This window comes from Natator depressus, chromosome 1 (assembly GCF_965152275.1).
Source record: "Natator depressus isolate rNatDep1 chromosome 1, rNatDep2.hap1, whole genome shotgun sequence".
In the NCBI taxonomy this organism is placed as follows: Eukaryota; Metazoa; Chordata; order Testudines; family Cheloniidae; genus Natator; species Natator depressus.
In genome coordinates this window covers 137,607,601-137,623,373 of record NC_134234.1, presented here as the reverse complement: position 1 = coordinate 137,623,373, position 15,773 = coordinate 137,607,601, and the positions used below count along the sequence as shown (strand labels likewise).

Genomic DNA, 15,773 nt, shown 5'->3' with positions numbered 1-15,773 from the left:
AAACTACAAGCAGGGTTGAGAACTATTGCTTAGAATGTCACTAGGTTCAATCCGCACTGGGCCCCATGAGAACAAGATGGAATGTTGGCGTCCAAAGGTTCTGTGGCAGTTAGAATGCGACAGTTGAGCAGAGGAGGTGGGAGTAACAGCTACGTGGATTAACAAAAAGGGGGTGGTGCCTCCAGCCAGGGGGCAGCTCTGTGCATGAACTTTGGGCAACAGGTTCAAACAGCAACATGGCTCGTTACAACACACAGTGCATGGAAACGATAGCCCCTCAATATTACCTACCTACGTGGCTTCACTATCTGATTTCCTGTTCACTAATAGACACTGCTTTGTGGTGTTAGCATGTTTCCTGCTGTGGTGTTTTGTGTGTGTTTCCCAATGCGGTGTTCGGCGGAATAGTACACAAGTGTACTGGTGTGAAGGGCTGGCACAAGTACTAAAATAATCTGATTCCAAGCTGTACAGAATTGGGCACAAGTGTAAACAGTTCCCATGCGTACCACAATACGATGGCACTGTTGCCAGGACCACTCTGAGCTTTGACCACACAATGCCAGGAAAGCAAGCTACCCGCGCTGGCCATAGAGAGGTTAAAAGAAGGAAAATGCTATGTGAAAATAATCAGATACAGAGCAAAGATGGTGGTTTACTTGGCCTAAATGCCATACCTGTATGACAGCACTGGCTTTCATCTACTGATAGTGTATGTGTGATTTATTGAGTAGGCCAGTGTATCAAAATATGGGCCCTGGTCTCTCTCTCTCTCTTTTTCTCTCTCACCCTATGATACCCTTTGCAGTGCATTCCATTAAATGGGTGGCTTTTGCTCCCCGGGTTTTAAAGAGGGAGATTTGTTGTGAAAGAAATACATTGACCGTATCCTGTCAACATCTTCAAAAGAAATCTTTAATGGCAAAAGAAATCAGTCAATATTTATTTAGTCAATATTCACTAGAAACCGCACTGAACTGAAGCTGTAGCAGAATGATGTAACATGCAAGGGTGGGTGCTCTCATGTTAACATGTTGTAGTTACTAAATGGTTTGTCTCTTGCAGAGGGGCAGTACTCCATCATCTCCCACTAGGACTTCATCCCCTACAGGGTCTACTGGAAACGACATCAGCTGGGGTGATCGCCAAGGGCAATGGCTCCGCAGAAGAAGGCTCGATGGTGCCATTAACAGAGTTCCTGTAGGATTCTATCAAAAAGTATGGAAAATCCTTCAGAAGGTAAGTTAATAGCAGTAGAGGGTGTACGGTATCTTGGGAGGCTGGTATTTTAGATACAATATTACTGTGGTCAGGAAAAACTCTAATACTTTGTGGAATATGTCTGACTAATACACAAGAGCTCCATTAACATATGCTCATGAATGAGTTTGTCAATGTATTTCCTCTGAAAACCAGCACTAAACTGCAGCCGAATGATTAAATTCTATTGTTTCACATTGTTCCCCATCTTAAACAGGTCATGGTCATTGCCAATGAAAGGCTCACAATCCACCCACACCCAATTCAAGAGGATAAATAGGTAGAATAGGAAGGGTTAAATAAGAAGCTATGTTTCTTAAAAATGTCTTGAGTTCTACTGGTGGATTTCATAACGGCTATACTGTTTTTAAAACCAATTTTTAGTTTGCTCCACATTCACTGAAAATAATCTCTGCAGTTGCTCCTGAGCTTAGTAGTATGGTGCAGTAGTTGAACTAGAGCCGGGGTGGCCAACCTGAGCCTGAGAAGGAGCCAGAATTTACCAATGTACATTGCCAAAGAGCCACAGTAATACGTCAGCAGCCCCCCATCTGCTCCCCTGCCCCCAGTGCCTCTTGTTTGCTGGCAGCCCCCACCAGTCAGCGCCTACTCCCCCCTCCTCCTGCCCTCTGCAATAAGCTGTTTCACATGTGCAGGATGCTATGGCGGGGAGGGAGGAGGAGCAGCGAGGGCATGGCAGGCTCAGGGGAAGGGACAGGGGCCTTGGGGGAAGGGGTGCAGTAGGGGCAGGGCTTGGGGCAGACAGAGGGTTGAGCAGTGAGCACCCCCCAGCAAATTGGAAAGTTGGCATCTATAGCTCCAGCCCCGGAATCAGTGCCTAGGTAAGGAGCAGCATATTAACCTCTGAAGAGCCACATATAGCTCAGGAGCCACAGGTTGGCCACCCCTGAACTAGAGAATGATTTGAGAAACAGGGGAACATGAATTCCCATTGACTTCAATGAGATTATTCACCTGCTTTGTGTATTGCTGGATTAGGGCCAAAGTGTTCAGCACCTGGCTGCATTGAGCTGTATTGAGTACTAAAGTGGAGGTAGGAATATATGCCTTGAGTCAAGATAGCTCACACTTGTGCAATTCAAAGCAACACTCTAAAATATAGGCTTAACTGATGCCAGCAAAGGCAAAAGTCTTTTGTGAATTCATTCACTAGGTTTATTAAAGGGACACTACCAACTTAAATTGCCTTTGTCTGAAATGTACCATTTTTACAAATAATACCTAAAATAACTAAAACTGATAGATCAGAGGAAAAACTGTTCACATTTTTTTATTCATGACAGCACTTTGTATAGTCAGTGTCACAGTTTCCCATGAACAGTTAGTCAGATTCCCTTGTTGTTTGAATGACTTCTACACAGCAACAGTGGAAAGGAAAAACATTTAAAAGAGTGCAAACTACAGTTGTAAAATGACTGAGGTCATACTTAATTTGCAATATGGTGGAAATTGCAGATTCAACAATATTAGGCCTCCACCGCCATTTTGATTTTAATTAGCTCACTTTCCTGAACTACTGTACATGTCAGGTTCTTTCTGGTTTTTTTGGAGAATCGAATAGAATTTTATTTAGTCAAACTCAGCCTATATTTTCCTTTGCTCATTGTCATCCAATTATTCTTAAAATCCCTTTGGACAATTCTTAATACCTCTCCCTCCTTGGTGTTTTCAGACTTCAGATGCCTAGGTGACCGTCATGCCCTGGTCATGCCTTAGACAAGCAATATGTATTTAGTTTTTTTTAAACTCTTTCCTCACATGCCAATTTGTCTAGCTCCTCCGTAATTTTTGTTGCCCATTTTGAAGGGCATTTTTCATTTACTGATATTATATTGTGGTGCTCCAAGTCCTATATCCTAAACTAAGTGGTGTTTGACCCTAGGGCAAGAGAGAGGGATCTTCACTTTCCTGGTCCATAACAAAGCTGCTCCATTGGTGGGCTGATTTTTTTTTTTAACCCCTCCTCTAATTGTCCTTTCGTATTGCAAACTCATATCTAATTTGCTGTACTTTCACCTCTAGATGTCTCCTGCTGTTACTGCTTTCCAAGTACCTCCCTCCCACTGAACAGTTGTTTCAGCTTAAGTGTGGCATAAGGTTATTTATAGCATCCAGACTTTCTCTCCAATAGTTTTCTTGTCATATGGTCTTTTTGGAAGAAATGAAATAACATTTTTATATGCGTTCACTGTTTTTAAAACTTGTCATACATCAGAACAGCTTTTCCAGGAAGAATTTAAAACTCAAAAGGAATATAAGTTTCCAGATATACTTTTAAGGATTGTGTTTTTAATCAATATTGATTTTTTTTATTATTATTATTTTGTTTAGTGCCATGGCCTGTCCATTGATGGCTACGTCCTTCCTTCTTCAACTACAAGAGAGGTATAGTAAATAATAATATTAATGAGGTCTTTCCATGATTTTACGACAAGTTGTATGACTCTCGAGCACACGCTGTAACAGGATCACTGGAGAAAACGCTTTGTTTTAAAATATTTAAAATATAAACTCACAATGGAAGTTTTACAGTTTGAATCTTAACTAATAGTTCTGTTGGATGTCTGAGTGACAGGGATGGTGTAGGGCCAGATTTTAATCTGAGATCCATGATGTTCACAGATGCAAGTCTTGCAAATACTAGGCTTTCCCACGACAACATAAGATTATACTTAGAACATCTGAGGTTTGCATGTGTTAGTATAATTTCTATGATGTACCATAATGTGATCCTCATTTAAGAAAATGAAGTTATTTTTAACCACAGGCAATGAAGTATCAGAGCTCTGCACCTGCAGTGAGTTGATAATTAATCTTGACAGCACATTCAGAATTAGAAGCAAGATTTCCTACTTGAAAAAAGTTAAACACGGTCCTTGACCTCTGGATGCTATTTTCTAGGAAAATTTGCAATAATGTAACATCATTTGTGTTGGCTAATGTGCATTCAGTCTTTTTCTCTTAATTTTCCCTGTTCAATTATTAATTTTTTAGTAAAGAGAGGTTAAAGTTTACTCAGTTCTGTTTAAAACAGAGGATGGCAAATACAAAAGGGAATAGAAACCGAATTAGGAAAATGTCCCGATTTGCTGAAATTAAACAAAGACAAATACCTGCTTAGAATTCTTTGACTGCAGACAATATTTCAGCACTGTGGTTACAAAAACAAATACGAATCTCAGAAATGTGGCTGACCCAAATTTTGCCTTTTTAAAGCTTTGTTCGTTCTTCATATAATTTTTTTTGGTTGGTTGGTTTTTATACAAACAAGTTGGATCTATGCTGCTAGGTGCTATTTTGCTTATCAAAGAGAAGGTTATGGGTCACTTAATCCGTCTACAAGTACCTACGTCAGGAACAGCAGTTTGATAATAGAGGGGTCTTCAGTCTTGCAGAGAAAGGTACAATAAGAACCAAGGGTTGGAAGTTGACGCTAGACAAATTCAGACTGGAACTAAGGTGCAACATTTTTAACAGTGAGGTTAATTAATCACTGGAACAACTTACCAAGAGTTGTACTGGATTCTCCATCACTGGAAATTTTAAAATCAAGATTGGTGGCTTTTCAGAAAGACATCCTCTAGTTCAAACACAACTATTGGACTTGAAACAGAAATTAATACCTGGAAATCCTATGGCCCGTATTATGGAGGCAGTCAGACTGAAGGTCACAATAGTGCCTTCTGCCTTAAAAATCTATGAATCACTTCTGACAACTTTTAAATCTACAATTAACAATAATCCAGCAACAAAATAAAAAACCCTAGACATTTAAGAGTCCCACCCACCAGATTTCTGTCACTATTCCTATCTCTGTGGCTCCAGCAATTCTTACGCCGCCTCAGAAGCCAGTGAGTAGAGGCAGGCTTTGCAGCATCCCCTAAAGGTCAACATATTTGATCTGTTTCAATCCAAGGAGAGAGCAAGTGCTAGTCTCTTCCTTTCTTTGTGTGTTGTGACTATCCGTCAATAGGACTCAGTGATTCCAAATGATTCCCTTGTCAGTGTAGATCATTTATGCTACACCTAGATGTTTTATTTTAGTTTTCCCTTTCATTCACCATCCTAGACTTTTGAAGAGACCCACCTACCATTTCTGCCACCACCCGAACCACAAACAATCTTACATGTTAGGATCTTGACGCAGTATGATGTAGTGTAATAATACTCAGCCAATAAAACAGGGAACCAAGCCATAAGGCTAATGAGCTGTAGAGTGAGCAGGTTAAATTATTGTCTCTAAACCCTTCCACTTGTCTGTTTCTCAGTATTTGGAGAGTAACTGTTTCACAGATTGCAAACTGTAATCATTCTTGTCACTTGAAGATATTTAAGTCTGTTCCCACCAGGAAAAGAGAAGCACATGAATTTCACCCCACCCCCAACCGAATCCCTACAATGCTCCATTCCTGTTTCCACTCTCGGGGATCTTTGACTCCCAACATTGCCTGTCTTTGGATAGCTGCTTACCGCCAGGGTTGCCTTGTCTCCAGAGCTGATGGTCTTTCTTCACCGCGGGAGCAGCTCTTACCTGCTCCTCCAGCATCAGTTTCCAGACAGCTCTTTGTTCACCATGATAAAAAACCTTCTTTTCTTGCTCTTAAATGCCACGGTTGATTCAGTTGTGCAATTTGCACAGGTGGCATTACACTTGTGAAGTGCAAAATCTTTTTGCAGTGCACTGGGTACAGCAAGCCATGTGTTTTAACAATTTCATGTATGCCGATGACAATACCTCCTATGGTGTGACTATCACCCATACCACTTGCAAGGTGGCACCTCACCCATGGGTATATATGGGAATATCAGTGTAATATTGCTGTTTGATTAAAATGAATACCATCCCCTGTAAAAGCGTAATGTCTGCCTTGTGTAGTGTAATACTGTATGATTCTCATATTCTGACTTGTAAGCTTTATTGCTATTTAATTGGTTAAAACAATAGGACAGTATTCACTCTCCTTCAGATCTATTTTCAGAATTAACAGGATATGGTTAGGATTGGTAGGCCTAAAATTAGACAGTCTGGCTTTAAGTTTGCTGATGTATTATACATGCAAATGATGCCATCCTGCCTGTCTGCCTCACTCTTGTAAGCATGTAGAGTATTGAAATGGACAACAAACCTATATAATGCAGTCTCCTGTCTGCTCATACAAATAGAGCAGACAAGCACAATGGAGGCATATCCCTGTTTGAAACATACACATCACTCTATGTTATGGTGCTGGTAACAGCTGCAAAAGAAGATAAATTTTTTTTGTGATATTGCAGTCCTTATTTTGTGGAAGTGAAAAGTTTTCCCCTCCCCTGCCCCCCATCTCCCTCTACCATCAGGCTAGTTACAAAAAATAGGATTCGTTTTTAGGCCTGTCTGACCTTGACAGTATCTAATTTCACTGTTAATAGGAATCAAACTCAATAAGCATAACCTCCTGAGGCTATCATTTAATGTGACATCTCCACAGCTCTGCCAATGCAAAGTAGGTTCTTCTACCAGCAGTGTAGATATCAGTCTGTGGGATAACATTCACTCTTAGCAGGTGATGTGGGCTTTTTTTTTAATCTCTACAATATCTTTGGCTTCATAAACAAAACCTGTGATCCAAAAAGATGCCTACACAAAATAATGTGTGAGGTTAATGTCATGATCAAAGAATTAATTTGCAAGATAATAAGCATCAACATTCCCATATGTAAGCAATGTGTGTTGACCGATAGTAATTGTACAACAGACTTTTCTGGAAGTTACAGAATTTTTTTTTGGATTGCTAAGCCTTGAGTCTGCAAATAGTTTGCAAGTACTTAGTTTTCCATATGCAAATAATCCCATTCATTTCCATAGGACTCTTTACATGTGCAAAGTTAAGCACATGTTTAAGTGTCTGGAGGATCTGGGGCCTTATTGTCTTGCATTTATCTGTTTATCTTTCCACTAGGGCTGTCAAGCGATTAAAAAAATTAATTGCAATTAATCAACACTGTTAATAATAGAATACCATTAATTTAAATATTTTGGATGTTTCCTACATTTTCAAATATACTGATTTCAATTACAACAGAATACAAAATGTACGGTGCTCACTTTATATTATTTTTGATTACAGGTATTTGCACTGTAAGAAAACAAAAGAAAAACTATTTTTCAATTCACCTAATACAAGTACTGTAGTGCAATCTCTTTATTGTGAAAGTTGAATTTACAAATGTAGAATTATGTACAAAAAAAAAAAGCACTAAAAATAAAACAATGTAAAATTTTAGAGCCTGCAAATCCACTCAGTCCTACTTCTTGTTCAGCTAATTGCTCAGACAGACAAGTTTGTTTACTTTTGCAGGAGATAACGCTGCCCGCTTCTTGTTTACAATGTCACCGGAAAGTGAGAACAGATGTTCTCATGGCACTGTTGTAGCCGGCATCGCAAGATATTTACGTGCCAGATGCACTAAAGAATCATATGTCCCTTCATGCTTTAACCACAATGCATCCATGCTGATGACGGGTTCTGATCGATAACAGTCCAAAGCAGTGAGGAGCAACACATGTTCATTTTTATTATCTGAGTCAGATGTCACAAGCAGAAGGTTGATTTTCTTTTTTGGTGGTTCAGGTTCTGTAGTTTCCGCATCGGAGTGTTGCTCTTTTAAGACTTCTGAAAGCATGCTCCAAACCTCGTCTCTCTCGGATTTTAAAAGGCACTTCAAATTCTTAAACCTTGGGTCGAGTGCTGTAGCTATCTTTAGAAATCTCACATTGGTACTTTCTTTGCATTTTGTGAAATCTGCAGTGAAAGTGTTCTTAAAATGAACAACATGTGCTGGGTAATCATCCGAGACTGCTATAACATGAAATATATGGCAGAATGCGGGCAAAACAGAGCAGGGGACGTATAATTCTCCCCCAAGAAGTTCAGTCACAAATTTAATTAACACTTTTTTTTTTAATGAACGTCATCAGCATGGAAGCATATTCTCTGGAATGGTGGCCAAAGCATGAAGGGGCATATGAATGTTTAGCATATCTGGCATGTAAATACCTTGCACTGCTGGCTACAAAAGTGCCTTGCAAATGCATGTACTCGCTTTCTGGTGACATTGTAAATAAGAAGAGGGCAGTTTTATCTCCTGTAAACGTAAACAAACTTGTTTGTCTTAGCGATTGGCTGAACAAGAAGTAGGACTGAGTGGACGTGTAGGCTCTGAAGTTTTACATTGTTTTGTTTTTGAGCGCAATCATGTAACAAAAAAAAATCTACATTCTTAAGTTGCACTTTCACGGTAAAGAGATTGCACTACAGTACTTGTATGAGATGAATTGAAAAATACTATTTCTTTGGTTTATCATTTTTACAGTGCAAATATTTATAATCAAAATAATATACACTGATTTCAGTTACAACACAGAACACAATATATATGAAAATGTAGAAAAACATCCAAAATATTTAATAAATTTCAATTCATAGAATCATAGAATATCAGGGTTGTAAGGGACCTCAGGAGGTCATCTAGTTCAACCCCTGCTCAAAGCAGGACCAATCCCCAACTAAATCATCCCAGCCAGGGCTTTGTCAAGCCTGACCTTAAAAATATCTAAGGAAGGAGATTCCACCACATCCCTAGGTAATGCATTCCAGTGTTTCACCACCCTTCTAGTGAAAAAGTTTTTCCTAATATCCAACCTAAACCTCCCCCACTGCAACTTGAGACCATTGCTCCTTGTTCTGTCATCTGCTACCACTGAGAACAGTCTAGATCAATCCTCTTTGGAACCCCCTTTCAGGTAGTTGAAAGCAGCTATCAAATCTCCCCTCATTCTTCTCTTCTGCAGACTAAACAATCTCAGTTCCCTGAGCCTCTCCTCATAAGTCATGTGTTCCAGTCCCCTAATTATTTTTGTTGCCCTCCACTGGACTCTTTCCAATTTTTCCACATCCTTCTTGTAGTGTGGGGCCCAAAACTGGACACAGTACTCCAGATGAGGCCTCACCAATGTCCAATAGAGGGGAACGATCACGTCCCTCGATCTGCTGGCAATGCCCCTACATATACATCCCAAAATGCCATTGGCCTTCTTGGCAACAAGGGCACACTGTTGACTCATATCCAGCTTCTCATCCACTGTAACCCCTCGGTCCTTTTCTGCAGAACTGCTGCCAAGCCATTCGGTCCCTAGTCTGTAGCGGTACATGGGATTCTTCCGTCCTAAGTGCAGGACTCTGCACTTGTCCTTGTTGAACCTCATCAGATTTCTTTTGGCCCAATCCTCTAATTTGTCTAGGGCCCTCTGTATCCTATCCCTACCCTCCAGCGTATCTACCTCTCCTCCCAGTTTAGTGTCATCTGCAAACTTGCTGAGGGTGCAATCCACACCATCCTCCAGATCGTTTATGAAGATATTGAACAAAACCGGCCTGAGGACCGACCCTTGGGGCACTCCACTTGATACCGGCTGCCAACTAGACATGGAGCCATTGATCACTACCCGTTGAGCCCGACAATCTAGCCAACTTTCTATCCACCTTATAAGCCATTCATCCAGCCCATATTTCTTTAACTTGCTGGCAAGAATACTGTGGGAGACCATGTCAAAAGCTTTGCTAAAGTCAAGGAACAACACGTCCACTTTTCCCTCATCCACAGAGCCAGTTATCTCGTCATAGAAGGCAATTAGATTAGTCAGGCATGACTTGCCCTTGGTGAATCCATGCTGACTGTTCCTGATCACTTTCCTCTCCTCTAAGTGCTTCAGAATTGATTCCTTGAAGACCTGCTCCATGATTTTTCCAGGGACTGAGGTGAGGCTGACTGGCCTGTAGTTCCCAGGATCCTCCTTCTTCCCTTTTTTAAAGATGGGCACTACATTAGCCTTTTTCCAGTCGTCTGGGACTTCCCCCGATCGCCATGAGTTTTCAAAGATAATGGCCAATAGCTCTGCAATCACATCCGCCAACTCCTTTAGCGCTCTCGGATGCAGCGCATCCGGCCCCATGGACTTGTGCTCATCCAGCTTTTCTAAATAGTCCCGAACCACTTCTTTCTCCACAGAGGGCTGGTCACCTCCTCCTCATGCTGTGCTGCCCAGTGCAGTAGTCTGGGAGCTGACCTTGTTCGTGAATTGGTGTTCAATTGTTTAACAGTGCGATTAAAACTGCAATTAATTGTGTTTGATTTTTTTGAGTTAATTGCGTGAGTTAACTGCAATTGACAGGTTTCAGAGTAGCAGCCGTGTTAGTGTGTATTCGCAAAAAGAAAAGGAGTACTTGTGGCATATTAGAGACTATGCTCAAATTTATTTGAGCATAAGCATCAGATGAAGTGAGCTGTAGCTCACGAAAGCTTATGCTCAAATAAATTTGTTAGTCTCTAAGGTGCCACAGATACTCCTTTTCTTTTTGCAATTGACAGTCCTACTTTCCACTAACCTACCACCTAACTTTCCAGATGACCCCTTGTGAAATCAAGTTTGCTGTGCATGTGGAGTCAGTGCTGAACCATGTACCTCAACCTGAATACAGACAGCTGCTGGTGGAAGCTATTCTTGTTCTCACACTGCTGTCAGACATAGAGGTGACCAGCATCGGGGGCATAATCCATGTGGACAGAATAGTGCATGTGGCTAATGATCTGTTTCTTCAGGAACAGGTGGGTACAGCAGATTTCCAGTAATATCTGAGGGTGGAGTTGGGAAGGTATTGTGTTTGAAACGAACTTCATTTTTGGTATTTGTGAAAAATTATTTTTCCCTCCACAAAAAGCAAGTCATGTAAGCATCTTTTGAAAATGTATTCAGAAGATTAAAACCTCCTGTAATTAATGAAATACAGTCTCTTTTGCTGCAGTTTTACAGTTATAGCGGGGTAATGCTCTCTCAAGTCTAAACAGATGTTTAAAATCACCTTTTACTTCACCAGATTACTAAAAACCAAAGGGCTGCTGTTTAAGTAGAGATGGGGAAAAACAAGCTAGTCGTGTGTTACCAGAGAAATGCAAAAAATAAGGTCCGTAAAGGGGAAGTTAAGAGAACTGAACTAGCATAGGTAGAGAAAAAGGTTCTAAATAACCTGTGTTGTCCTACAGTCTTTGGAAAGGAATTCATGAAGGGAGAACTGTTTTCCATATTCAGTGCAGATACAATTGTAGTCCTGGTCTAGTATTTGTTTTTAAGTTTAGTAATTCTGATCTGAACACGGATATCTGATTTTCTCCTCCCCTCCTTTTTATTTTCCCCCTCTCAGAAATCACTTGGAGCAAATGATGACTTCTTGGAGCGAGACTTTGCCACAGGAATTTGCCACTTTTTCTATGACAGCGCTCCAAGTGGGGCATATGGAACTATGACATACTTAACGAAAGCTGTAGCTACCTATTTACAGGATTTCCTGCCTAGCACAGGCTGCCTGATGCAATAGGCTATGCCTCTTGGTGAAAAGCAAAAGTAAAGATTCAGAAGCTCTTTTCCCCCTCTCCTCTCTCTTCCCTCTTCACTTACTGAACACGTCTTTGACTCCACAGGATTTAAACGCCATTCATCATGTGTGAGCACCAATCTGTAGGGACAGCTGAACAATGAAGATGGAATTTGGCCTAATTCCAGAACCATGAGAAACATGTACAATGAGTGATGCCTATTCTGCCCTAAGTGCAATGTGCAATTTAAAGTAAATTAAGTAAGAATTATGCACTTATGCCAAGAGGAAAATAATTAGTGTAGAGATCAAAAAATATAAATAGGGAGATGCTCCTCTGGCATAAATTTCCCAACTAAGGAGAGTGGATTTTTTCTGTATATTTGAATTAATTAACTCTCTCTTAAGCATGGCTTCTGTATGTTGATGTTGTGAATAGTTAAAGCACAGTTTAGGGTTCTCTTTCTCCGATTTATTCAGTTTCCATGTGATACCCAGGCACTATTTTCAATACACATTGAGCCGGATTCTGATCTCAATTACACCAGGGTGATGCAGGAGTAACTCCAATGAAGTCAAGCATGAGATCAGAATTATGACTGTCATAAATCGGTAGCCTCTCTCTGATGACATAGCATCTGCCTTGAGAAAGCTACATCGTTTGGACCAATGCAGCTTTGGAGAAGCTGATCTCTGACTTCCTCTTTTAAAGACAGTTTTATGCTTATAATCGTTTTGGGCAGATGAATAAACAGCTGCCTGTAGATCCAAAAGATATGTTTCCTTCGCTCAAGCACGCTTTCTAAATCTTAATATCTTGTCCACTGTAAATGGCCTAGAAGATGAGATACTTAAGCGTCGCCCTTCCAGAATACCATCTGTACTTACTAGAGGAAGAGTTGATGTGTATTTCATGTCCTTTGATTAGACAGATGCTCCTTCATCGGATGTAACTAGAACCATTAGTGGTGTTCTCCCTAATAGAAAAATCTCTCTTTAAACAGCACCAGGATAATACTTAGTACTCTTTAATATGTAGGCTGTTGTTCTATTTGTTTATATTAAATATACAGAGCCACAGTGCTCCCTCCTGTGGCTTAACCCAGGTGAGCTCAAGGTGGAGGAAGACAATGATTTCCCCTTTTTGACTTCCACTGAGGGGTGAGGCTTGCTCCTGTGGAATGGGCTGAATGAGTATCCACTGGTTCTTAGCTAGAGCCCTGTTAAAGAGAGGTACAATAGCACAGTCATTTGTTGGTGTAATTACTGGCCAGTGCACAAGAAAGGGTTGGAGTAGATTCCAAGTGGCAGATTAGTAAAAGGGTAAGTAGAAATGGTACCATCCAGTCTCTCATTTTTACTTCTTATAAGTGACCTTGAGTGGGATCTTTCCTTAAGCACCAACACCCCGACGAAGAAAAATGGTCCTAGTGTTGTTAGAACTTTTGAACAGCACTTATTGGAGTCTTTCTACAGGGAAATAGTTTTTCCATCTCATACATTTTTAAATGTTTTCCTAATTCCAAAATGTGTTGTCAGAGGAAAAATAATATCATCTGCCCAATCCACATGATCTCAACCAAGCCAGGTGGCAGGAGTCAAATTCACCCCCCAAACCTGGGTATCTTGTAAGATACTACAGTGCACTGCTCCCACAGCAATGCACATCCAGACAGTATTTGGTGCAGGCTGGAGAGATGAGTGCCATAGAGTTGTCCCTTACAATGTCTTAGGCTTAGAAATTTCCCAAAGAGCAAGAATATGCACAGCCTTTCTGGATAGAATGTATCTGGGGGGAGGAGGCAGGTGCATGTGTGCATATTACCCAGGCAAAGAGTTGTTAATGGTGTAAGGAGCAGGGATGAGTAGCTCAAATGCATTGGAAGTCAGTATCTTGTAGATGCCTATTTGTACTTTTGTTTAATCATAGCTCAGTTTTTATACATGTGCTGAGAGATTGATTTAGCTCATTTTCCAAGTAAATGAAAATAAAATTTTCTCCAGTTTAAACAGGGCAAGCCATACATTGAAAAGTAATTTATGCTGTGTATGCATGTTCATAGGTGAGGGACTTATATAAACTCTTATTTTATTAGGTTCCTTATAAAGCTTCGGTAATGTCATTCATGCAGAGCATGGTTTTCATGCAGAGCCCTTTGATTGATTGAGATGCAAGAAGGTTCTCTCAAATCTGTTTTAATGTGCTTTTTTAATTCAGTCTGAGACATTAACTGTTTAAAATTTGTAGAACAAGAGAAGACTGCTAAAATCTGACATTTGTATGCTGCTAAATAGAGGTTTAAAATAGATTAGGGCCCATAGGAAAATTCCACCATTTACAAATTTAAATTTGTGTGTGCATGTAACTTTAAAAAAAAAGTTACCATTCATAATATGAACTAGCTTGGTATACATGGTTTAGAAATACTGGGTTTTAGTCTGTCTAAAAGTGATACTAACACAATCAGTGAAGAGAAGTCATAGGAAAAATACTTTTATGTAATTTAGAAGTCTGGGACAGTTCAGTACAAAAGGATGAGAAACAGTACAGCAAACTTTGAATTGCAGTGTGAATGGACCAGTCACCCATTTATACTTCCAGATTGACTCACTCATCTGTTGCCTTGTCTCCTGAACTTCTGTTTTTAAAGGAATATATTAAAATCTGTACCATTCATTGGTGGAATCATTGTTCCTGAAACAGGGAAAACTTAACTGGGTCATGAAGGTGTCTTGTAGCAACCTCTCTGGAGAGGATTCAAATGTGTTAGGGAGTTTATGAATCAACCATTATTGATTCCAGTGTGTGTTTCCAGCTAGACAAAATCTTTTTCAGTTTATTTAGGGTAAGCTCATTACCAAAGACTTGATTTGGTTGTCAGGCATCCCAGAGGAGTGAAAAATGAATGACATGTCCAACTTCTAACTCTGGGACCTAATTTATGGAAAATAAATAAGACACCTTATGTGTCTTGGAAATTGGGGCATTAATGGAAAGGAAATAGAACCAACTGAGACCCACTGTTTTAGTTTGACAGGCAGTGCTGTTGCATCAGCAGACTGCAGCTGTCATGAAGGAAACACCTACACTACTTCCTTGAAATATCAGACATGTCTGAAAACAGAAAATTGGTCTGAGATGGTGCAGGGACCAGAATAATAAAATGGTACTCGTATACAGTGGATACTGTATAGGGGTGGTAAGTCCAACTTTTGCATGAAGTAGTATTAGGGTTGTCTCCATTCATTGAATCAATGCTCTTTTCTCCCCTCTCCCAATTGTATCAGATACTTAACTGTTTAACGTTGTTAGAATTTTGTTAAGCTTTTACAGTTTAATCATTAGTTCTGACATGTTGCCTAAACGTAGCACTCTTCGCTTTCACTGTGTGTAATCAGTCCTCAGACAGCCTTACAAAACAGTGAGGAAAACTTAATAGGCCAGGCACAAAAATCTGTTCATATTAGTTATGGGTTACTTGCTCATCAAATTTTTAAAAAAAGCTTGTTCCAGGGAAGTAGAATTTGGCAAAGTTGTTCACAGCACCCTTGAAGGTAAATATTATTCATACTTTACAGAGGGGGAAACTGAAATAGAGCAATTAAGTGACTTGTCCAAAGCAACCACATAGGCTATCTTGGCATTGACATAGTCCCTCACCTCAGTCCCTGGAAAAATCATGGAGCAGGTCCTCAAAGAATCAATCCTGAAGCACTTACATGAGAGGAAAGTGATCAGGAACAGTCAGCATGGATTCACCAAGGGAAGGTCATGCCTGACTAATCTAATCGCCTTTTATGATGAGATTACTGGTTCTGTGGATGAAGGGAAAGCAGTGGATGTATTGTTTCTTGACTTTAGCAAAGCTTTTGACACGGTCTCCCACAGTATTCTTGTCAGCAAGTTAAGGAAGTATGGGCTAGATGAATGCACTATATAAGGTGGGTAGAAAGCTGGCTAGATTGTCGGGCTCAACGGGTAGTGATCAATGGCTCCATGTCTAGTTGGCAGCCGGTGTCAAGTGGAGTGCCCCAGGGGTCGATCCTGGGGCCGGTTTTGTTCAATATCTTCATAAATGATCT

General features: G+C 40.3%; 1 protein-coding gene across 6 annotated transcripts in view; it reads left to right on the top strand.

Moving 5' to 3' along the window:
• Positions 1 to 15,773, top strand: part of PHKA2 (phosphorylase kinase regulatory subunit alpha 2) — a 73,299-nt gene extending 57,526 nt beyond the window's left edge. For 2 of the 6 annotated variants that reach the window (XM_074967744.1, XM_074967763.1), the window contains 4 exons: positions 1,066 to 1,239; positions 3,613 to 3,666; positions 10,726 to 10,926; positions 11,520 to 15,773. In XM_074967744.1, coding sequence (XP_074823845.1) covers positions 1,066 to 1,239; positions 3,613 to 3,666; positions 10,726 to 10,926; positions 11,520 to 11,693 — 603 coding nt within the window. In that variant the 3' untranslated portion in view covers positions 11,694 to 15,773. The remainder of the gene's footprint in view (positions 1 to 1,065; positions 1,240 to 3,612; positions 3,667 to 10,725; positions 10,927 to 11,519) is intronic. The other 4 variants (XM_074967735.1, XM_074967727.1, XM_074967754.1 and 1 more) reach the window with 3 other exon arrangements.